The following is a 26,624-nucleotide window of genomic DNA, read 5'->3' on the forward strand; positions in this document are numbered from 1 at the left end:
GACTTCATATATTGTTTAATTAGATTTTAATAAATATCATTATGCTAATTTCTCTAATAATCATTCTACTAATAGTTAGTCTAACATTGTAACTTTAATTTCATGCTTCTAAAAGATACAGCATGTGATATCTATTTGTCTGTCTGTCTGTGTCTGTCTGTCTGTCTGTCTGTCTGTCTATCTATCTATCTATCTATCTATCTATCTATATATATATATATATATATATATATATATATAATATATATATATATATATAGCTATCATTATCCTGTGTTAATTTGTATCTGCAGTAATACTTATGGGGTGTGCAAAATGTATATAGTGTACAACAATATACATGTATGGATGTATATATATATATATATATATTCTTTCATAATGCGAGTGTCCAGAATGTGTGACCAGAAACATTGGATTCTATTCAGAATTGTTGTTTAACTTGTTTGTTGTTTAACTTGATTGTTTAAACTACTAAAAGAGACAGAAATAGAGACACTAAAACAGAGCTGAAAATCTTAACTTTAACAAAAAATATGCTACGTGATATATAAGAAATTTGATATATTTTTATCAATCTGTATCATTATTTTTAAAACATAAAAGAGGAATTTACTGAATATGTTGACAAAGAAGTAGACAAGTATTGGTGTATCCTTAATATTTTGACATAATGCCTGCAATGCCTTCCAGAGTTTACCACCTAGAGGAAATAACATCACTTGAAGCAAGTCACATGTATTTTTAATCAGTGCTTTAAAGATTGTTATGCCTCATTCATTTTCTTTTTAGCTTAGTCCCTTTATTAATCCGGGGTCGCCACAGCAGAATGAACCGCCAACTTATCCAGCACATATTTTACGCAGCGTTTGCCCTTTCAGCTACAACCCATCTCTGGGAAAATATCTGATTTATACAGACTGTCATTTCTCCACAAACACTCAGCTTTCTGCACTTTCTTTTCGTCATTTGTCCTCTTGGTGACCTTGTCCAAGATCCCTTTTGCCTGCCAGTCATCTTCTTGACTTTAACAGGAGCAATGTCATCTATGACATTCTTAACTTTAGAGGTTAAACAAATTAAGGAGAGAATCAACGGAGTTGCAGATATGCTTGGTGCTAGCGATATGGCCTTCATAAACTGCTCATTAGTGTTCTCATTTATGCATCTCTTTCTGACAGTGACAGATCTGTCTTTAATAGCTTTAGTGATCAATATGTCAAAGAAAATACAGAAATGATCAAATAGTTCAATAACATTCTTAACAACTAGTTGCTGCTGCAAGTCTATGAAATGTGTAAATTCTTAGTTATAAGTAAATCAAGAGTGTGCCCCGGATTTTGTGTGGGTCCTTGAACATGCTGAGTCAGATCAAATGTGTTCAAAACAGTCATCAGTCATATAGAAGAAGAGTGTACTAGATTGAGTATATAATCCCATTCTATTTGACTGATAGTGATCCCGAGCACCCAGATATTATTGGGTAATTCAGAGGACTCTGAATTCAATAGATTTATAGACCCAAAAATGACAGAGATTTTCCCTCTTGTGTCTGGGTTAAGAGAAAGAATTGTGTCCATTTTGAATCTGGAGGATTAGGAAATTGAGTAATCTGATTTTGTACAAAATATATTTTTCTGAAAATATCAAAAAGGCCTTTGAAAGCATAAACTTTTCAGACAATTCTAAAAATTATCATTTTAGAATTAAGTCATTATGTAATCATTATGTAATTAAGGTTCTTTGAAGACCAGTCAAGAAAAATAGAATCATGATGATTGGTAGATGGTAGAAAAGATAGAAAAACCACATTCTGCACACATTACAAAGTCCTGACTGCGGAGGAAGATATAGGTACTTGACCAGCCTTCCTGCAGTCCTGACCTGTCTCCAATAGAGAATGTGTGGCATTTTGAAGAGCAAAATGCATCAGCAAAGACCCTGTGTTGCCCACATTAAGACTTATTACACCTGAAACATTTCATCACTTGGAGTCATCACTTCAGTCCTTAAACATATTTTAAGTGTTGTGAAAAGGAATGGCAACATTACAAAGTGGTAAATGCTTTACTGTTCCAAATTGTTTTTTAAATGTTTTGCAAGAACCAAAATTGGAATACGTGTTTATTTTGAGAAAAAAACAAACAATACAAATCATGAGAAACATGCATTAAAAATGTTTGTTGTATTGTCTGCAATGAAATACAAGTAAATTCAGAAATCATCATTTTCTTTTTTATTTCGTTTCCATATTGTACCAACTTTTTTCTGTTTGGGGTTTAAGATTAACACAGCTGTCAAATTAAAAATCCCAATAACATAGCTTAAGTATCATTCAACATAGGGCGTTTCCGTTTTCTTACAATTCCACTGACACAAAAGTCTCACCCACTAGATTATTAAGAATGCTCGTACTGGGAATCTAAATACCACTTGCCCTCCTCTCTTGATGTAAACTTATTGTTGCTTGCTTCCTGCTTTGCAAATTATTCAAAGCCTCACTGGATCCAGAAGAGAAACAGACTAACATAAGCGTGGGAAGTGTGTTGATAGCAACCTGTTGTTTAAACGCTTTTAGAACCTGCTATTATTCTGTTTAAAAATATTAAAAATAATAAAAAACTGGGGTTGATTTTGATAGCAACCTGTAGTTTGAAGGCCAAATTTCAAGCATCTGTAAAACTATATATTTTTTATTTTAAAAATGTTGCCAAACTTTGACATATGCTATTAACGTCTAATGTGAAAAAGGCTTAATCATGCTTTTATAACCTCTTGGTTAGATTATTGTAATGCATTAGGTGGTGCCCTGTAGGCCTCATTAACAAACTTTAGATGGTTCAAATGCAGCAAATAGAGGGCTTTCTTAAACAAAGTAATATTTTATAGTACTCCAGTTCCTTGATCATTGCATTGGCGTTCTATTAAATTGTATTAATGTAAAAATGTTATTGACTACCTAAAGCTCTGAACGGCTTAGCTCCCCAGTATTTGAGGGAGCTTCTGGTGAATTACAACCCCTCACGTCCACTATGCTCAATTAATTCTGGACAATTGTCTCAGAATATTAAAATCAACTGTAGCTGGTAGATCTTTCTCATATCTGGCACCTAATAGCATTCCTAGCACAGAACTAGATTAAAGACACACTCTTTGCATTAGCATACACACAAAACACAAATGCTTTTGAAATCGCTTATGTTAGTGTATTTCTCCTTAACCCAAGGTCTCCATAAACCTGGACCATGCCAAATTCTGAGCAAATGCTGTGGTTGTCATGGAGGAGTGGAGAGCATGAGACTGATTCCTGAAAGACCCCAGTTACAGACAAATCTTCACATCGATCCCGTGGGCCAGCCTGAACAAGGCTGCAGCTCCGCACAAGAAGTTTGGCCTGAGGAGAAATGTACATGCCTAACTGAGCCTGGTTTCTCTTGAGGTTTTTCCTTCACATTCATCATTTGGTGAAGTTTGTTCCCGCCACTGTCGCCACTGGCTTGCGTGCATAATTTTGAAATTTGTGAGCTGCATATTGATGGATTTGCTCTTCATTATTTGGATTTTCAGCAGTGAAATTAAACTACACTGAACTAAACTCTGAATTTCAACTCTGAAAACTGAGGTGATGCAGTTTAAAGAACTTCTATGTTATGCTGCTTTGACACTATCTGCATTTTAAAAGCGCTATAGAAATAAAGTTGAATTGAATTGAAACCTTCACACTCTGCTCTTACTAGTGGAATATGCAATCAATGAAGATTGGCCTCCAGACTGGTCAAATTTAGTCATTAAAGCTCCAACACTAAATGGGCCAGTGCTTCAGTTTCATTGTCTAAACCTGTAAAAATACTTATGCAATCTAGGACAAGTAGTGTACCATCACTGATGCTTCACCAACATGATTGCACCCACGTGCTTCGCTGTGGGTATGCAAAAGTCTTGGTGGCATGATTTTTGGGGCTTCTCCAGACCGTAATTCTCCCGGAAGTGGGAAAGACAGTGCAGGTGGACCCATCAGAGAACAATACATGTTTCACATTGTCCACAGTCAAAGATTTCCTTGGCTGGGTCAGTTGGCACTTCTGTGTGGAGTTTGCATGTTCTCCCTATGTTCGTGTGGGTTTCCTCCGGGTGCTCTGGTTTCCCCGACGAGCCCAAAGACATACGGTACGGGTTTATTGGTTAAGCTAAAATTGTCTATAGAGTATGTGTGTGAATGAGAGTGTATGGGTGTTTCCCAGTGATGGGTTGCAGCTGGAATGGCATCCGATATAACATATATTTTTTTACCTATCTGTTATAAAATCTATAATGTTTGTAATCTGCCTAGTGTGTAATCAAAAGTTTTGATATGTTGTTTTGAACATTAAATGCCATTACAATAATTGCAGTCACTGTACTGCAGACTATAGTTGAGCATACACACACACACACACTTAATCTATTAAATCTACAAATAGAAAGACATACAAATGATAAATTTATTTAAATAAAATATGATTATATATCAATAAACAGAGATACAAATTAAAAAAAATAGTCACTGTGTAGTGAAAAATGTACTTTGCAATTTTTGTGCTAAATATGAAAATTCTGTATGTTAAAATGCTAAAAAAAAGATCAATTGTTAGAGGCTTCCACAGTTCGAAAGTTGCTTTCGATCCACATTTCGAAAGTTACTTTTTAAAATGAATATATTAAAATGTTTTTATATTACTAAATACATTTTAAGGAAAGTAAAGCCTTAAGTTTATTTGTGTTACTTTAAAATCAGGGCTGGACCTTTAAATAATAATAATAAAAAAACATATTTAATTGTAATTTAAAGCTTTATATACTTTACTACAGTAGTTACTGAAAAAAAAAGTAATTTGATTAACTCTCTTCATCGAGCATGTTGATAAGCCTGCATACAGGCAGGAGGTTGAGCAGTTAACCTTTCGGTGCAGTCATAATAACCTACAGCTAAATATGCTCAAAGCATTAAAGGTGATTGTGGACTATAGGGCAAACACAGACAGCACTATGGCAGCAGTGGAATCTTTCAGGTTCATGGGCTCCACAATAATAATAATCTTATAATCTCAAATGTGGCACAATCAGAATCAGAATTTAATGACTTTGAAAATAAAACTATGAATGACTATATCAAAAGCTTTATAAAAATCAATACATAATATAAAACTATCATCCTCGATATAGTGATTATAATCAATCATATCTAGACTAACCTGATATTATCGATATTGTCTCGTAATTGCCTGGAGATTTATTATTTTTTAATAAGTTAAAGCACTCTTTTAACTCTTCAATATCCATTTCATCACATATATTATAAAAGCTCTAGTCTATCTTTTTGGTATCTCACCAAGTATTTTTAAAAAATATTAATGTTTAAAGCGCTCCTACGGGACATTACAAATTGCTAAAAACTGAGCAAAATATTTTGAAATAACTGAATTATCTACTAATTATCTAATAATGTTATTAATAATTAAGAGACTGAGGCAAAATCACAGTTTATTTTTCAAGTCCAAAAAGTATTTGACGTTTTCCCCCCCTTTTCTAACCATTAAGTCTAGTTCTAATAAAAGCTCCTCTTTGCTTTATCATCATAAATGTTATCCAGTTCAGTTCACAATCAGTCAAAGATTCCTTTTTCTTTTACGACTATTTTAAAAATATCTTTCTTTTATTTTTCTTTCCTTTTTTTACATTTTTGATTCAAATTTTACAATTATTGATAAATGCTGTTCAAATATCAAACTTTAATAATTCCCAACATTTTTCATATGATTTCTCAACATTTTCAACTGTCCAATATTTTTCTATAAAACCCTTAATTTTTCATGTAAACTTTCATTTTTCAAGCAATAGATTATTTAATTTCCAGTATTTTTTTTTTACTTATTTATCCTGTACCAAATTTAATTAAATGAAGATTCCTTTATGGTCCGTCATTAGGCAACATTGTAGTATTAAATAAATCATTTTTATTTGTATACATTTGTGTAATGTTATATATTTGTATTTTTTATATATGTTAATTGTATAATTATATAAAATTGTATATACTAATAGTTTTATGTAAATTTTTATTTATTTATTTGCATATTTATTTATTTAATATTTTATTTGCAGGAATTTATGGATTTATTAATTAATTTATTTATATATTTATTTATTGTTTTTGCAGGTTTCGTCCTCCATAGCATAACAGTTACCAAAACAAATTGTTCAACTGATACAAACCTGCAGGACGCTTTAAACTAAAGCGTAATTGCGTCACAGTGTCAGTGGAATAATGCCAGTAGAGGGCGCGAACACACGCTCAGCGCTCACATAACGGAAACTGCGCGTGAGAGACATGCGCGTCACAGGCAGTGAGAGAAAAACATTTGTGCACTTATGAAGCTCAACTTCACAGTTCGACAGACCTGCCGTTTTCTTCAGGTTTTTACTTTCTCCGTTTGTGTGGCGTTTGTTATTTTCCCGCGGAGATGGAGAGCAGATGTTAAGGCTCGTGTGCAGGAGCAGCAATGTTGCATGAAAAGAAGATAGAAAGTTTCTCATCGAGCTCTTATGAGAGAGTCTGTTGGCGAGCGATGCTCTACAGGCTTTATTAAAGCTCAGATCTTTAAAAAAAAAAGACACCCTGGAGCAATCAAGCACTCAATTTCCACTGATAGTAAGCTTTTCTCATCTCTTTCACTTGTTAGGGAAGCGCCTTTCCAGCATTAAAGGTGAGTTTCATCTCTTTTCCTTTTCTCTTCATCGTATCTGATTAATTTCGTCTAGAGGTTCCTCTGTGTTCATCATGATGCATTATAATGAAGCTCGAACAAAGACATTGTATAACTTGTTTTGCTGGTATTTGTGGTCTTGTGCCAGTTATGTGATCTAGAGTGGGAGGGTCTCCAGATGTGCTTCCAGATGTGAGCCACAGTTCTTCTTTGCAAGACAAAATGTGCCAAACTCTTCAGAATACATGAGTTTAAAGTTACACTGTGATTTGAATGTTTAATAACTTGTTCCTCTTACATACTGATGAGTAATTTTCAGGGAATTGTGGAATTAAAGACATGGATCTGTTTGTTTTACACAGATATGAGCAGCTGGATTATGATGGAAAGCTTTTTGTTGAGCATCAAGCTGGCATCCTGACTGCTTAGCCATGGAGTGACACTTTATCAGTCCAACATGTGCAACATATGCCGAAAACTGCACAGACAGCAATGAATATGCTATGCAGAAGATTGCATGTTTGAGGGTGAGGTAGCAAATATAATAATTCTTTGCTCCATTTTGCTACACCACGGATATCACATGACTGTGACACTTTTGTTCACCTTTGATTAAAAACACAACCTGTACTCTCATCAGATATCAGCTACGATTTCCAAGCTTGACAGTTTTACCCAGTTTGCTTTCAATCTGCGGAGGAAACTAATGTCTGCCAGTAGCACCTCTCCTCTGACCTTACCTAAACCCTTCGTCCACTCTCAGCATCAGACTGCACCCCCAACCCCCTCTCCATCACCCAGCCCTCCGGTGCCGCTCTGCGTCCGCGTCTCCAATGGTAATCACAGTGTCCCAAGCCCGACCAGCTCCATCAATGGAGTGTCCTTCCTCCTCCAGATCGGACTCACCAGGGAGATGGTCACCCTGGATCCACATGATCTGTCACTCAGCTCTGTCAAGGATTTGGTCTGCTCCATAGTTGATCAAAAGGTAATGAAGTTGCAGTACAATTTCTTATTCACATGATATATATACACACTTTCATCAAGATTCTTCCCGAGTCTAGCTGCTTGGTTGTGCGTTTTACTCAATTGAATTTTGTTAATTTATGTAAAAGGGTGAGACTAATTGACTGATGCGCGTTCTTTTCCTGTAATCTTTAGTAAGTTGATTTAGGTGGATGAGCATGAGGAGCATTAGTGACTGATTAAAGAACACATTTTCATTCAATCTCATCTAAATCTCCTTTGATCCACATGCATTTCCACAAACACAGCAGATGAAGTGGGAGGCGTGTTGTTTGAGGCACATTTCTGCTGGTCAGTTGGAGAATCCGGTGGCTGTAATTCTTCTGACCTCAGTTATAGTTATGATTCCGTATCAATCAATCACAATCAGTGATTTGGATTGGTCTGTTGAAAACTTGTTTAATTTGAAGAGAGACTTGAATATAAAAAGCTGTGTGGTTGCTAGGGTGTTGCTAGGAAATTAATATGGTTGTTTTTGTGGTTGCTAATGTTAGGATAATTCTAAATAATAGACCCTTTTCACACTTCATGGTTTCTCAGTAGCGGTTGTCATAGTTGGGAAAACTTAGAGCACAGTGAATGGGAGAATACAACAAATATTTATTTACAATCTTATTTGCTCACATAATAAAATAAAAACTCCACAATGATGTTATAAAGACTTGCAGAAAAAGAAAAAAAATTGTGTGAGACAGATGACGGCAGCAAGAGGAGAGAATAACGTCCTGTCCCTTAGACACTGCATTAGACCCCCCTGCACCAGCGGCAATTCATACATAATACATATAATGTTGATACGTTAAAAAAAAAAAAAAAAAAAAAATATATTATATATAACATATATATATATATATATATATATATATATATATATATATATATATATATAATATATATATATATATATATTACAAACTTGTAAGGATTTAAGATGCTGATGACCGTTAAACACGTCATAACAGGCATGTAAAGGGTCCATAAGAGATATGAGATAGCAACAGAAAGATGGAGAGATTCAGTAAATGAGAAGTGATCGCTGTACTTTGATAAAACTGCTATAGAATTTATTCACTTTAGACTTTGAATCTGTAATGCAAAGGGAAATGATACCAAATGGCTAGGGCCAGACAGAATCTGCGGACATTTTTTTGTTATTTCTGCACAGAATTTTGTTAAAAATCTGTGGATTTATGCGGAATGATTTTTGGAGTATCATAACTAAAACCTTAATATATTAAATAAAAAGTAATACCTTTTTAACTTTTATTTGATGTTTACAATGCAAATCCAATTAGATCCACTTTATTTGGTAAACAAAGCAAGTCTCTAATATAATATATCTACTTAAAGACAACAAGAAACAGAAAATATTACGTTACAAACTGTATTGTAAATAAATCATATGAATATTTTAATATTTGTAATAATATTGCTGAAATTAATAAAAAAAAACTGAATAAATAGAGTTTACACACATTTACACAAGTCAATAAACAGAAACAATTATGGGCAAAAAATCTGCGATACTTTATTGATTGTGGGACCAGATTCCTCAGTGTGAAATATAGTCATCATGTTTTAAAGAGTGGTTTGATTAACTGGTGAAATTAAACAAATAATGGGCATTGGGCACAGAATGATACCAGAACTCTGAAACATTTACATGCCCAACAGAGAGAGTAATGGGCAAACCAGTAATACATGCCTCTGTTTAAATTGATTTTGTGTGTGTGTGTGTGTGTGTGTGTGTGTGTACGTGTGTGTGTACGTGTGTGTGTGTGTACGTGTGTGTGTGTACGTGTGTGTGTGTACGTGTGTGTGTGTACGTGTGCGTGTACGTGTGCGTGTACGTGTGCGTGTACGTGTGCGTGTACGTGTGCGGTGTACATGTGCGTGCGTGCGTTGCGTGTGTGTGTGTGTGTTTTTATGTGCTCAGTTAAAATTTTATAACTCACCCTATTGGTTATTATAGCACCTTCCCAACTATGGGTATTTTAACTCAATGTATTGTGTTATATTATTTAACGCAATGCATTGGGTTATTTTGTTCAAATGTTTTTTTTTTCATTCTGCTATAACAGATCGGCTATGAAGCGTGCATTTGCCTCATCAATAATTAAGAGTGCTGGTGAAACGTATATTTAAAATACGACACGGAAAGGTAATTTAATAAAAAAAAAACAATATTATTGGGTTAGAGCTTAAAATAAAGTTTATAACGCAAAAACAACATTAATTATGCATAATGATACAGCGTGTCAGTTAAATCAGTTGACTGTTGAAATTCAAAAATTTTAACCTAACTGGGTGAGTTATTAAATAAATAACCCAATAAAGGTTAAAAATAACCCAACAAGCACCGAATATTTAACCAAACTGGTTAAGTTATTAATAATTAACCCAATAAATGTTAAAAATAACCCAACAAAGCAACAAATATTTTTAACTCAACCATTGGGTTAAATAAATAACTCAACGTTTTTTTATATGTGGCTTTAAACCTTTATGAGTTGTTTTCTGTGTACACAAAAAGAAAATTTTTTGTAGTGTGCTGGTTACTGGGACGCATGCATTTCTATAGTAGGGAAAAAACATCTTATGGAAGACAATGAGTCCCAGGGACCAGCAATTTTCAAATATTCTCTTTTGTGTGCAACTGAAGACTGAAACTCAAATAGGTTTTGAACAAGTGTAGAGTGAGTAAATGATTGAATTTCAACATTTGGGTAAATTGTTCCTTAATGCTGTCTGTTGTCAATAATTTCCATTCAAAAACATATTATTGCTGTCCCAAACTATCTCTCAGACTTTCTCAGAAATTTAAGTGGGCAGCACGTTCGCCTCACAGCAAGAAGGTCGCTGGTTCGAGCCTTTTCTAGGTCAGTTGGCATTTCCCCCACAAATCCAAAGATGTGATATAGGTGAATTGGGAAGGCTAAATTGTCTGTAGTGTATGTGTGTGAATAGATGTTTCCAGTGATGGATTGTAGCTGGAAGGGCATCCGCTGTGTAAAACATATGCTGGATAAGTTGGTGGTTCATTCTGCTGTGGAAACCCCGGATTAATAAAGGGACTAAGCCGAAAAGAAAATGAGTGAATGAATATAATTTTATGTTATATTATATTGCAATAAATGATTAAACTGCACTGTAAACATATTGGTTAAATAACCAATGTATGACTGTGCAGTTTAAAATAAAATTTAAGGACTCATTTTTGAGTGGTTAAAACATTACTTAAAAAAATTCTCAGGTAACCTATAATGTGGTTCATTTATTGACTTATGAATGAACTGTTTGTATTTATAAATATTATTTAATGACTGTGTGATCAAGAATCAAAAACTGCATGAAAAAAAACACTATATCCTTGTTCACTATACAGGTCTGGTCTAAAGATTTATTTTGTGTATGAGCAGTTGGAAAAAACTGTAATGTTACATAAGTCCATGTCAGAAATCCAGCTGTTGGATATTGGATAAACTTTGTTCCCAATTTTTATATTCCTAGAGCTACAAAAATTAATGATGAATCAGCAATTTTACCCAATCTCTTGCTTTTGATGGTTTGTTTTGCATTGGCTATATCTGTTTTGGGGGATTCTGTTTTTGTCACTTATGAAAAATACAACAATGCCAAATTTGGAAATTGTCCATTTAAAAACTGTAGGAGCATTTTTAGTTGCACATGCTTGTTTAGGCAGTTTTGAAACTACCTTCAAAATCCGCTGTTTTGTTCTTCCAGTGGATAGAAACTGTGTAAATAAACGTCAAATCATGGCCTTGTACCAGGAGCAGCTCTGTTCTCATGTGACCTGTGAATGACTCTAGCAGTGCCATTACTATCTGCTAAAAGCTGCTGAATATCAGGTCAATATGCCACAGAAGAGCATGACAGAGAGTTAATGACATGCTGCATCTGGTTTTGTACAGTCTGTCCTGTGCAGTTCGGGTCAAGTTCACATTCCTTTAGGCCAGTGTGCTGCTGCTGTTTATGTCATGGTTCTAGTTATACAGAAAAGAAATAATCAATTGAAATGTTGTGGGATCTTGTAAGATGTTGGGGTAAATGCGAGAATGTGAATAGACCGAGTATAGGCATTCAAAGCAACTGACGTGAAATTGAAGTCATAGTAACTTATGGATGTACAGTTGTCCTGCCTTCAAATCTATAAAGTTTGCTCCTACTTAAATGTTCAGAATCCTGTTTTAAAGGAAAAAACAAATTACTCACTATTTATTCTCACTTAAGTTTAGCCTTGTTGAGCACAAAAGAAGATATTATGAAGGAAGCTCAAAACCTGTAACCATTGACATCTGTAGTAGTTGTTTTTTCTGCAGTGGAAGTCAATCGTTACTGGTTTTCAGCTTTCTTTGGAATATCTTCCTCTATGTTTAATAGAAAGAAACTCATAAAGGGTTGAAAACAAGAAAAGAGAGAGGGGTGAAAATTGAAAAGTAAAGCGAGACTTTAATTTTCAGCCAGGCAGCCCAATGGCTTCTGGTGAACTGTCTTTCTTTTACAAAATTGTCACGTTTAAGAGCTAATTTCTTTAAAAATCAGAGATCTTTACTGCCTGTTAGATATACGATATGAAGTGGGTCTCAGGTCAGACAAGAAGCACTGCATTAAATTCCATTTCCCCCCCGCCATGTCTTTAAAATGTTAGAGTTTATTTTACCCCAGTATATTCAATGGAATTTCTGCGCTAGCCTGTTGCTACTAATGCTAGTGGTTACAACAGTCTTTCATCTCGTTTTACGCTTGAACAACTAAGTGAATGCTTAAGTCTCTTTAACTGAATGTATTGTAATTACATTACAACATCTATGCTGTAAAACAACCTTGTGAAATTGAAAAAAAGTCGCATTAAGCTTTCACCAGAAGTTATTGTTGGCTTTAAAACTCTAGCTGTGCAGATTATACTCAGAGTCAAGCTGCGGTCACACCGGGCTTTGTGTGTGCGAAAGTCTGTCGTGCGGCGCTGCGAAAAGGGGTGGGATTAAACAAGATGATTAGATATTTTAAAAAGCGAGTGATTGCTCCATATTTTAAATTTCTGTCCAGAGAGGTCCTGTTTTGATCCTCGATTGGTCTCACACAGTCAAGTGATGCGATTTCGCAGGTAAGAGTTCACCAAGCTTGAACTTTGCACCACAGCGACATGCGAAACTTGACGCATGACCTTGCGTTTCCGGTCTGACGCATTTGCGTGCGTATGAATGGAAGTCTATGGGAGGAAAAGCCCAGTGTGACCGCAGCTTTATGCTGCAGTCACACTAGAATTTGAGCATGAGAAATTCTGTTGTACAGCGCTGCTAAAAGGGGTGGGATTAAGCAAGATGATTAGACATTTAAAAAAGCGAGCAATATTTTTTATTTATTTATTAGGATCCCCATTAGCCATTACCACTACCCCGCATTCGGGGTCCATGTTTTAAATTCTGTCATGTTTTGATCTTAGATTACATTAATGTGATGCAATTTCGCAGGTCAGAGTTCACCAAGCTTGAACTTTCCAATGCAGCGAACTGCAAAACTTGTCGCAGGAGCTTGCGTTTCCAGTCTGACGCATTTGTGTGTCTATGAATGGAAGTCTATAGGGAGAAAAGTCCAATGTGACCGCAGCTTCAAATGTGCAGTATCTAAGATTGACATCCAGTGGTTGAAGTAGGTATTGCAGATCAAATTCAAAATACATTTTCACCTGGCCCCTCTGACGATGACTCCATGCAAAGGCAGGTTGCCAGGTTGATGACACCAACAGGAGCGAGTGTGCCTGACTATTGAGTAACTACATGAGTAACTACATGAGTAAAAAAAATTATAATTTCCATGTAAAATAGAGCTTTTGTCCAAACCATCACATAAATTTTCTATTCTAGAAATAGTTTCTATTTCCCTCAACTGAACAAAAGTATCAACTATGGCAATGATCACTTCAGGTACTGATTATGTGCTTTATTTAGTGTAAAATGCTTCTAGTATGAGTTTTAAAGCCATTTTACATGACCTTTATTGTCATACTGAAAGCAGCAGCAGATATTTTATCTCTTAAAAATAAAATAAAAATATTTGAAAATGAATACTAGAACTGTGACAAATAATAGTCACTCAGCATGTACTTTTAATAATGTTAAATGTTTAATTTGTATTAGTTAGGTTCTAAACTTTACCATTCCGTTACAGTGCAGTGCACTATTCTGTGTTTCTGAATGGCTGTATTGAAATGTCTCTGTTATGTTGCGCCTGGTGCAGACAGTCGTGTGTTGTTAGGACATGGTGTTAAAATGTATATTATTTGCTAATTAAAAACCACTTTATGTGGATTTTTATAACTCTGAGCCTGTGTCTCATTTCGGAGGTTGCTGCTGTCCTCTGAAGGTTGTATTTTCGGCTGTGGATGCATATATCGAGGCATCCTTCAAGACTGAAATGAAATACAGTGTATTTTCCACCAAGCAACATGGAGTGCTGAAATATAATTGGGTAAACTGGACGGGTCATAGAAACAAACACAAAGAGATATTCCTACATGGAAACTGCATTTTCAAAGGAAAATAACTGGCATTAGCATAGTTTTTTCAGATAAACAAGTATATTCACTTATCACGTTCTTATCTGCAAACATATTATGGTATTTTATGCTTCAGAAGAGTCAATAGCTTACATACAGCACCTTTAATTGAGAACAAATATATGAAGCATTGTAAAACCACCAAACCTCAGATCCTAAAGGTGCCAAATACTGAATTGATTCAATAAGTTAAGTTTTTCCTTACATAAAACTTTAGCTATATAATACTTTAGGTATTGTATGTGTCTTATGTATGTAAAAAAGATTCTTTAGAAATATGTTTTATATGCTAATTTACTCTATAAAATACCTCTTGAATCAAGGTTTTTTTGAGCCATATTTGGAAAGATCGTGAATATTAATGAGCTCAGCTCTGACTAAGGGTGCAACAATACAGACTTCTCAAGGTTTGTTTTGGTGTTAGGTCAAGGTGGTTCAGGATATATATTCAGCAGAAAATCACTGTTAGATAAAAATAAATGAAAAAATCTCTACAAGCAAAATACAATACAAAATGAATACAATATAGTAAAAGAATACTAAAATAAACCATGCTTTTCAATTTTTCATGTAATAACAGTTTTCAGTTACATAATCTAAAAAAAAAAACAATCAAATATGACACTGCATATTGTATTTAATCTTCACTGTATAAATTAAATAAAGGTTAACCATTACTGAGCTAGCGATTCAAGAGCAATAAATGATTATCACTATCTTTTAATTGTTTGATTAATATTAAAAAATAGAGACAGCAATAAGAACATGTTTTTACTTTTAAGACAGAGCACAGATGCAGCAAAAGGAGAAAGTTACAGACAACATAATTGTCCCGAATGTTTAAATTCCAAGGCATAACCAATTGAATGCTCCTCAAGTTGTACAGGTGTATAAAATTATTGGTCATAACTGAGACTTACCATTGAAAAAGCAAGACTTAATTTCATTCGTTCATTTTCTTTTCGGCTTAGTCCCTTTATTAATCAGGGGTTGCCACAGCGGAATGAACTGCCAACTTATCCAGCATTTGCTTTACGCATTTGGACACCAATAATTCAATTTTAATGCGATTAAGACATTACTCTGATTAAGAGTTAACCATGTAAACAGCGATTTTTTTTTTTTATTTATTTATTTTTTTATTAATTTAATCAGATAAAGGTCTTAATCGAACTAAAGAGAAATCGAATCAAGACATGTGGAGTATGCCAATTTTAGTCGCATTATTGAAGTGCAGCACAGGCATGTAAACACCTTAATCGATCTATTACCATCATGTAGGACTTTTCGCCGAGTTTTACGACAGACACACACACACACACACACACACATGGCTGTTTGACACTCTTTGCACCTACCCTGTCAGTGCAGACCACGGACACCTGCATCGGGAAATGGAGGTTTTTTCTTCCGTTCAGCATGCGGTATGAACTTCCATTAAAACAACACTCTTCCAGCAGTTCATAGTTGCATCCAATATCTCATTGTCACGGAGGGCGTGCGTGAATGAAAGTGAATGAAAATGAAATACCCTAAATTGCATCAAACTCCAGAGGAATTGCAGATGACACAATGACGTTAATCAAATTATGTGCTATAACATGTAAAACGGGATAATGAAAGTAACACTCAAAAAGCAACTCATGTAAACACCTTACGTAAACTCATGTAAATGTCTTTTTATTCTCTTAATTAAAGCAAATAATTCGATTACTGATGTCCATGTAAACGTAGTCACTGGGAAACACCCATGCACTCTTGCATTCGCACACATACACGATGGTCAATTTAGCTTATTAAATTCACTTATAGCACATGTCTTTGGACTGTGGGGGAAACCGAAGCACCCTGAGGAAATCCACGTAAACATGGGGAGAACATGCAAACTCCACACAGAAATGCTGACACAGTCGGGGCTCAAACCAGCGACCTTCTTGCTGTGAGGCAATTGTGTTACCCGCTGCACCACCGTGACGCCCCAAGACTTATTTTTTTTGCGCATTGCAACTTTCTTTCATCTTATCAAATGATGCACGTCTCAAATGTCAAATCGTCTCAAATCTCCCGTGCATTGCACAGGTACTCGTTCTGGGCTTCTGGACCACTTGCACTCATAAGCTGACATGCAGCAAATGTCAATTTCATGTTCACATGACAGCGATGGGACTTACTGATCGGATATTTACTGTTGGGGAGCTGTTTTTTTTTGCTTCATGGACATACATTCTAACACAAAAAGAGCAAGTTCAGAAAGTAATTAAAGGAATGAGGGTAATGCAAAACACCATTTTTAAAATTTAATAAAAAAAAAAGCAATATTCTGCGTAATGAACCGTGAAGGTTGTACCGAATGGTTCAGTGTTATATAGCGTAGGGCTGCTCGATGATGGAAAAAATCATAATCATGATTATTTTGGTAATTGTAATCACGATTATTCAAAGCGATTATCAGTTGAGGTCAAAATTATTCGCCATCCTGTGAATTTATGTGTATTTATGTATATATATAACAAAATTATGTTTAACAGAGGAATTTTCCACAGTATTTCCTACAATATTTTTTCTTCTGGAAAAAGGCTTATTTGTTTTATTTCGGCTAGAATAAAAGCCGTTTTTAATATTTTGAAACCTATTTTAGGGTCCCCTTAAGCAATATATTTGTTTGATCGTCTGCAGAAGAAACTACTGTTATTCAATGACTTGCCTAATTACCCTAATTAAGCCTTTGAATGTCACTTTAAACTGAATACTAGTATCTTGAAAAATATCTAATATCAAATATTATTTACTGTCATCTTAGCAAAGGTAAAATAAATAAGTTATTACAAATGAGTTATTAAATCTGTTATTGTTAGGGAAGCAGACGGACAAGTTAGGTGAGTATATGATGAAAGATGTTTATTACAGCAGCGGAGCACAAAAGGATAACAACGGGGATGTGAATGTACTTTGGTTGAGCTGATATTCCTTCTTCAGAGCAGGATGGATGACAGACACTGAGGGAGACCGAATGCACACACCAGAGGGCTTGCGGGGAAGACAGACTGACGACACACTCAATTTTGACAGGACACCGGGAACACTGGACAGATTGGAATGAATCAGAGATCATGTAAGTCAAGAGATTAGATAATGGTGATAGTGACTACCAGGAGGTACTCGCTATGAGTCCGCTTCGTGGGAACGAGACCGGACAATGAGTGAAGTGAGGTGTGTGCTTATATAGTGAGTCTGAGTGATTGGGTGCAGCTGTGCGTGGTTAATACTCAGGTGAAGGTGCTCGTTGCGTGATGCTGGTGGAAGAGCCTGGCCAATCCGTGACATTACCCCCCTCCCCAGGGCCCGCTCCTGAGGGCCTAAACCTCCGACGCCGTGGTGGTCTACCACGTCTACGAGGTGCTGGGAACTCGGGGTGATTGGAGTGGAACTCCTCCATAAGTGCAGGATCTAATATATCTGATCTGGGGACCCAAGACCTCTCCTCCGGACCATATCCCTCCCAGTCGACAAGGTATTCCAGATGACCACCACGACGTCGGGACCGTAGAATGTCCTTGACCTTATATATGGACCCTTCTTCCGACATCAGTGGGAGAGGGGGTTCCTCTTCATGGCCAGGCTATGTGGAGGGAATCAGAGGGTCGTGGAAGGGTTTGAGGAGTGACACGTGGAATGTGGGGTGGATTCTGTATTGTGGTGGTAACTGTAACTTATAGGTGACTGGGTTGACCTGTTCCAGGATGGTGAAGGGACCAACAAATCTGGTACTAAGTTTTCGGGAGGGCAGTCGCAAGCGGATGTCTCTGGTGGAGAGCCAAACTTTCTGCCCTGGAGCATAGATAGGACCAGGAATCCTCCTCTTGTCGGACACCTCCTTGGCTTGGCAAACTGCCCTCTGGAGATGGTGATGAGCATCGTCCCAGACCCTCTCGCTCTCCCGGAACCAGTAATCCACTGCGGGGACATCAGAAGGTTCGCCATCCCAGGGAAAGAGTGGAGGTTGGAAGCCCAGAATACACTGGAATGGCGTAAGTCCGGTGGTAGATTGCCGCAGGGAATTCTGGGCGTATTCCGCCCAGCCCAGAAACTGGCTCCAGGAGTTCTGATGACCGTGACAAAAGGTCCTGAGGAATCGCCCCACTTCTTGAATCTTCCTCTCTGTCTGGCCGTTGGTCTGTGGGTGATAGCCAGACGAGAGGCTGACGGTCACACCTAGGAGTCTAAAAAAGGCTTTCCATAGTCTGGAGATGAATTGGGGTCCTCGGTCCGAGACTATATCTTCAGGTAACCCAAAACATCGAAAGACATGGTTAAATAGGTTTTCGGCGGTTTCTAGGGCTGTGGGCAGACCCTTCAAAGGAATCAGACGACAGAATTTGGAGAATCGATCTACAATGACTAAAATGCAAGTATTACCTTCAGATGATGGGAGGTCTGTCATGAAGTCAACTCCTAGGTGTGACTAGGGGCGGTTCGGGATGGAGTTTTCCTGCAGGTAGATGACGAGGACTCTTTGACATAGCGCATTCTCTACAGCCTTGGATGTATATCCTCACATCCCTTGCCATGTTCGGCCACCAAAAGCGTTGGGATAGCAGCGAGAGGGTGTTGTTGGCCCCGGGATGCCCTGTGCCCAGAGATGTATGACTGGAGTGAATGAGATCTACCCGTTGATTTTCAGGGATGAAGCGTCGATTGGGGGGACAGCCCGGCGGAGTTCTGGACTCTGGGGTGGCGACAACTGTTGGAGCGGACCATGTGATGGGACAGACAGTGATCTGATCTGGGAGGATTTTGGCCGGGGTCTCACTGATTTCCTGTTGGTCATGGATTCTGGAAAGTGCATCTGCCCGGATGTTTTTGGATCCTGGTCGATATGATATGGAGAACTGAAATCTGGAGAAGAATAAGGACCACCGGGCTTGACGAGGACAGAGTCTTTTTGCATTTTTGAGGTATTGTAAGTTTGTGTGATCGGTGATCACCTGGAATGGGTGTTTAGCTCCCTCCAACCAGTGTCGCCACTCCTCCAGGGCGAGCTTGATGGCTAGAAGTTCTCGGTTCCCGATGTCATAGTTCTTTTCCGCCGGGCTGTGCTTCCGGGAGAAATAGGCGCATGGATGGAGTAGTGAGGGAGTACCATGGAACTGGGACAAGATGGCTCCCACTCCGGTGGTCGATGCATCCACCTCGACCACGAAAGGTAAGTCGGGATTGAGGTGAGTCAGAAGTGGAGCTTGTGTAAAGGACTTCTTGAGTCTTTGGAAGGCTGCGGCAGCTTCGGGTGGCCAGGATAGCGTTTTGGCTTGATTCTTTAGAAGGTTGGTGAGCGGAGCGATGATGAGACTGTAGTTGTGGATGAAACGTCGATAGAAATTGGCAAATCCTAGGAATCGTTGGAGTTCTTTAATGGTTTTGGGTTCAGGCCAGGAGATGACGGAAGTGACCTTCCCCTCGTCCATGCGAACCCCTTTTCCATCAATGATGTATCCGAGGAACTGAACAGATGGTAAGTGAAATGAGCACTTCTCAGCCTTGAGATACAATTTATGTTTTCTTAGGGTTTGTAGGACCTCCGCAACGTGGTGGCGATGTTCGGCCTCACTCCGGGAGTAAATCAGGATATCATCAATGTAGACGATGACGGAGATATGGAGGAACTCCCGGAGGACTTCGTGAATGAAGTTCTGGAATACGGAGGGGGCGTTGACCAGACCATAGGGCATGACCAGGTACTCTTAGTGCTCAGTAGGGGTCACAAACGCCGTCTTCCATTCGTCCCCCTCGCGTATTCGTACCAGATTGTATGCGCTGCGAAGGTCCAACTTGGTGAATATCCTGGCGGATCGGAGTTGTTCCAGGGCCGCAGGGACGAGATGAAGTGGGTACCTGAATTTGATGGTGCCTTGGTTCAGAACTTGATAATCTATACATGGCCGCAGCCCTCCATCCTTCTTGGCCACGAAGAAGAAGCTTGAGGCAGCGGGTGACGTGGACTGGCGAATATACCCCTGACTCAGAGCCTCCTGAATGTACTCCTCCATGGCCTTAGTTTCCGGAAGGGACAACGGGTAGATCCTACCTCTGGGCATAGGAGCATCTGGAAGCAGGTCTATGACGCAGTCCCATGGCCGATGTGGAGGTAGCTGGGAAGCTCTCTTGGGGCAAAATACGTCCTCGTATGAGGAGTAGATCTTCGGGATCTGGATGGATCGTTTCTCGACTGGACTTTCGACAGACGTGACGTAGACGGTTAGGGGTCTCTGAATCTGCAAGGGTAGGTCGGTAAAACAGCTGGAGACGCATTCGTTACCCCATCTTTTAATTTCTCCTGTGCCCCAAGAGAGGATGGGATCATGCTTCACCAGCCACGGGCACCCTAGGATGATGTCCATTGATGCTCCCTCCAGAACCAGAAATTGAATCTCTTCTTTATGAAGTAAACCCACTTGGAGATTGATAGGTTCACATTTACGATGGATACATGCCTGGGAATGGATATCGTTGGTTATAGGTTGAATCTGGTAGATGTGCGTCGAGGCTTCGGTGTGGAGCTGGAGGTGGCGACAGAGGGCGTGCGAGATGAAATTTCCGGCTGACCCGGAGTCGATAAGGGCCGTGACTGAAATAGAGACAGAATGGGCAGTTAACTGAACATTGGTGGTGAGAGGGTGCATTTTTTCAATGGTAGAACTAAACACACTCACCAAGGAACGTACTGGACGAATGGGACAGTCCAGCCTGACATGTCCTTCGGCACCACAGTACATACACAGACCCCGGGTCAGCCTCCTCTGTTGCTCAGTGATTGTGAGTCTACCAGATTTGACGATCATAGGTTCTGGTTCTGGAGGGACGACTGGCTCTGGTGGACGAAGGAGTGCTTGAGATACTGATGGTAGGTCATGCTGGTAGATCTTCAGACGATCAGAACATCGAAGTGATTGTTGGATGAATTTTTCCAACCCCATGGTATCGTCAAGGGCTGCCAGCTGTAACCTAAGGTGGGGCTCCAATCCAAGCCGGTAAGTAGTTAGGAGAGATCGCTCATTCCATCCACTAGCAGCAGCCAGAGTACGAAACCGGAGCGCATAGTCCTGTGTGGACATGGCTCCCAGTTTAAGGTGGTATAATTGTTCTCCGGCTGCTACTTCTCCATCTGCACGACCAAAGACCTCCTTGAAATAATTGGTAAAGGTAAGAATGGAATTTGTTACCGGCCCAGCTTGCTGCCAGATGGTCTCAGCCCATCGGAGAGCCGACCCAGAGAGAAGGGAGATGATGAACGCAATTTTGGACCGATCTGTGGGATATAAATCTGGTTGCATTGTGAATATCAGAGAACATTGTAATAGGAAGCCATTGCACTCCTCCGTCCTGAGTAGGGCACTGGTCGAGCCATGGGACTGGATGAATGGGTGGACGGTGAAGAAGTGCTCGGTGCTGGTGGTGCTTCGGGAAGTCCAGTAGCTGGCATTAGAACTCTCTTCAGTGAGTCCACCAACTCCTGAATGGGATCGGGAGTGCTCATGCTGTAGTTGAATAGGTCCGGTCTTCTGTTAGGGAAGCAGACGGACAAGTTAGGTGAGTATATGATGAAAGATGTTTATTACAGCAGCGGAGCACAAAAAGATAACAATGGGGATGTGAATGTAGTTTGGTTGTGCTGATATTCCTTCTTCGGAGCAGGATGGATGACAGACACTGAGGGAGACCGAATGCACACACCAGAGGGCTTGCGGGGAAGACAGACTGACGACACACTCAATTATGACAGGACACCGGGAACACTGGACAGACTGGAACGAAACAGAGATCATGTAAGTCAAGAGATTAGATAATGGTGATAGTGACTACCAGGAGGTACTCGCTATGAGTCCGCTTCGTGGGAACGAGACCGGACAATGAGTGAAGTGAGGTGTGTGCTTATATAGTGAGTCTGAGTGATTGGGTGCAGCTGTGCGTGGTTAATACTCAGGTGAAGGTGCTCGTTGCGTGATGCTGGTGGAAGAGCCTGGCCAATCCGTGACAGTTATGTTTAAAAATGGGTTGAGAAAAATCTTCTATAAAGTACACAAATACACAATAAGTACACGATAAAGTACACAAAAAAGCCACAGGCTTATTTCCATTGTGGTCCTCGATATTCTTTAAAAATCAACGAGCAAATCATAAATAAAATGCAAACATCATCAGCTCAGCAAATCAGCACAATAAAATCCTCAACATCAACTGTAAAACAACCAATTTTTAATTTCCCTTTTAAAAACACTCTCAATTTGAATCTCTTTAAAAATCATGGGCAAAACATTCCAAGCAGCAGAGCTAGTATACAAAAAGAATTTCTACCTGATTCACTCTTAAATCTATATGGATAAATGTCCCTGCTACGTGCTCTTGTAGAATGACAATGTACCTCACTAACTAAAGCGTAGTAATTAAGAAAATATTTTAGGACCATTTTCTTTAAAATCTTAAAACCCATCACTAATTTTAAAAATGTTACCCTATTCTCAACTTTTAAAAAATTACTTTGGCTATAACGTTCATTATTTAAATGTGTCAGTGGAGGTACTTTCATAACAATTCTACACAACTTATTTTGGGCCGTCTGCAATTTATTTTTAATTTTTTTAATTTTGAATGATTAAAGTTTGGGTATCTAGGAGCTCTGCCTGTCTTGCTAAAAACCTGATTTTAGAACAAATTTTTGAATGGACTATAACTGCCATCTTTTCACCCGTCAAATTACTATCTAAAACGCAACCCAAATATTTCACTTCATGTTTTGAAGTAATAATTTGATCCCCTACTTTTATCTCTGACCCGACACAATTTCTTAGTTTCGCAGCTGAACCAAATAAAATAAATTCAGTTTTACCCAAATGTAAGGACAATTTATTAAGGCAAAACCATTCAGAGGCTTTTTTAATTTGTTTACTCATTTCGTTTTCAATAAATTCCCTCCTCTCATGAGACACTATTATTGCTGCATCATCCGCATATAACAAAAGCTTATTTGAACAAGCCATTTTCAAATCATTAATGTATATTAAAAAAAGCAACGGACCTAAAACACTGCCTTGTGGAACCCCATAAGCGACGGGCGAATAATCTGATAACACTAGATTAAATCTATTTATTGACTTATGTTTTCAAGGTAAGATTTTATCCATTTATAGGCCATATTACCAAAACCCATTGCTTTTACTTTTAGAAGCAATATCCTGTGGTCAACTGAATCAAACGCTTTTTGTAGGTCTAACAAAACCATCCCACTTAACTTCCCTTTATCCATATCTCTCTTTATATAATCAGTTAAATATAAAATTGTTGAATCAGTAGAATGAGTTTTCCTAAAACCCGTTGAAACTCATACAATATATGATATTTTTAAAAATAATCTTCAATCTGCTCATAAATAATTTTCTCCATCACTTTAGACAAAGAACTCAAAATTGATACTGGCCTATAATTATTAACATCAAATCTACAACCTTTCTTAAAAAGAGGAATTACTCTTGCTTGTTTGAGCTCCTCCGGAACTTTACCTTGACTAATAGAAAGATTGAGAATATGTGTAACCATTGGTGAGATAAATTTCGCAGAGTCTTTGAAGAACTGCACTGGAATATTATCTAACCCTGTTGCTCTACTATTTTTTAGTGTTTTTAATTTCTTAAATATATTCCCCTCGTCTACTTTATTAAACACATAACTTCCTAAATTAAAACCACACTTGGCATAATACTCTGTAACTAATTTATCATTAAAAATACCATTTTGTACTGGGAGCTTTTTAACCAATTTCTCTGCCACAGTTATAAAAATCTATTAAAATAATTAGCAACATTTAACTGATCCGACATCAATTTTCCATCCTCCATAAGGTTAATTTTTGAACAATTAGTTTTAGAATTTTTTTGAGGCCCTAAATCATTTAATAATCTCCATAGTTTTTGTGAATCTTGCTTAGTTTCATTTATCTTATCCTTAAAAAAATATTTTTAGCTTTTTTAACTACATTTTTTACTTTATTCCTTTTCTTTTTAAATTGCTCATAATAAAATAAATTGTTACTATCTTTTTTTAAACATTTTAAACTATCATTGCACTCCTTAATTGCTTAATTCCTTAATTGCTTAATTGCTCCTTAATTGCTTTTAAAATACTTCGTCCAACTATACTTCATTTTAATATCCTTCATCCAAGGTTCAGTCCTTTACTTAATTCTTATTTTTTAAAAGGTGCCACTTTTTCCAAAACTTTTAAAAAATTTGTCTTGAACCTAGCCCAGGCCCTATCTACATCATCACACTGCAAGACCTTAGACCAGACAACCTTGCTTAGTTCAGTCATTAAAATCTGTGGACTATATTTCTTGAGAGATCTCAGTTTCACTGTATTATGATGTTTTATAGCCTATTTCCTAGCTTTCCTAGTTACATATACACTGATACCAGCATCTATAACACCACTTCTCCAAATTTTAGAATTATCAGAGTAGTGTGGCTCTAATATGGTTTCTCTTTCACATGTTGTTTGATACCCATCTTGTTTTTTAATTACACATATGAGGGTAATATAAATAATCACCAAACACCACGCTCTGACACAAATGTGCATGTATCTGACCATTAAAGTGCTCACATTAAGATGGCGTTAGATGTGTGTGCTCTGCTCGTCTCCGAAGCTAAGCGCGCACACACACACAGAAGCATGCGGTTTCGTTCGCGCTTTTAAAAGCATGAATGATGCGTATCCCATGCTGCAAACGTTACATTACAGTACATGCTTTTACTCATTTTCACGTGGAACTGAGCTTTGCAGACAACAAATAGGAAAGCGTTAACTGTAGCCTATATTCTGACTAGTTTATTTGTTTTACATATTAGATATAAACTAAATACGACCTCACGTTTTATACGTATGCAGCCTCTGCAACTTCCGTCTGTCATAAAAATGAATTTGGATGATTCGATTTTCTGCATTTTTTGCATCCATAGCAAATATTTTGAGGGGTGTTTTTGACAATTGAGAGCCACCAAATGAAGAATATGAAAAAATTAATACGACAGTTTCGGAATCAGTCAGGGTGCAAGGACCAAACTTTTGAGGTTTGCGCAGCTTCTCGAGGAGAAATCAAACAAATGAGCGATGTTTTCAAAAGTCTATGAGCACAGCACACACAAACTAAATTGACATACTGCAGTTGAATTTCAAAATGTGGTGTTTTTATATTTATAACATTTGAATACAGTTCAGCAACATGCATCACACGACCTGACAACCAAGAGAGCTTACAATTGACCACCACTTAACTTACAATCACCTCACTATTGAAAATGTGACACTGATTTCATACAGGGTTCATACAGGCAAGGATTTTTAAGCACTTTTTCCAGCACCTATTTTTATTTTTTTCAGACTGACACGCAACGTATTGAACACCTGAAATGTATTCTCAGCAACCCATAAAAAAACATAGGAACTATCTATTGATTTATACAAAAAACATTAATGAAATATAATAATTAATTAATAATATATTAATAATTAATAATATAAACCAAGACTGACACGCAATGCTTTGAACACCTGAAATGTCTTCTCAGCAATTTATAAAAATAATGCATAAGAACTATCTATCGATTTACACAAATAAAAACCATTAATAATAATAATAATAATAATATAATAGGCAACCTAGTGGCGCAGTAGGTAGTGCTGTTGCCTCACACAAGGTCGCTGGTTCGAGCCTCGGCTGGGTCAGTTGGCGTTACTGTGTGGAGTTTGCATGTTCTCCCTGCGTTCGCGTGGGTATCCTCCGGGTGCTCCGGCTCCAAAGACATGTGGTACAGACGAACTGGGTAGGCTAAATTGTCCGTAGTGTATGTGTGTGGATGTTTCCCAGAGATGGGTTGCGGCTGAAAGGGCATCCGCTGCGTAAAACGTGCTGGATAAGTTGGTGGTTCATTCCTCTGTGGCGACCCCGGATTAATAAACGGACTAATTTTCAATTTTTCTAAATTTCGATTTTTCCTTTTATGACAATCTTTTTCAACAGCACTGGCAAAACTACCACATACTTTTAAGGCCATGGAGAAATTTTTGTCCATTTTTAAACAATAACTTCAAGCTTTGAAATGTTTAAATTAAAGTATATGATGAAAAGATTTAAATTTTATTTACATATTTTACACTGTTTTTCTTATTTGCTCGTTGTCTATACAATATTTTATTTTACGCTTGATCTTAAACTGAAATAATTTGACAAA

The 26,624-nt window shown here is 37.7% G+C and overlaps 1 protein-coding gene across 1 annotated transcript in view; it reads left to right on the forward strand.

The window, feature by feature from the left end:
- Positions 1 to 6,385: 6,385 nt before the first annotated feature.
- prkd3 (protein kinase D3) overlaps positions 6,386 to 26,624 on the forward strand; it is a 190,374-nt gene continuing 170,135 nt past the window's right edge. The window contains 2 exon segments of the mRNA XM_056477312.1: positions 6,386 to 6,743; positions 7,106 to 7,731. Of these exon segments, the coding sequence (XP_056333287.1) occupies positions 7,450 to 7,731 (282 nt within the window). The 5' untranslated portion in view covers positions 6,386 to 6,743; positions 7,106 to 7,449.

This window comes from Danio aesculapii, chromosome 17, assembly GCF_903798145.1.
Source record: "Danio aesculapii chromosome 17, fDanAes4.1, whole genome shotgun sequence".
Taxonomy (NCBI): Eukaryota; Metazoa; Chordata; class Actinopteri; order Cypriniformes; family Danionidae; genus Danio; species Danio aesculapii.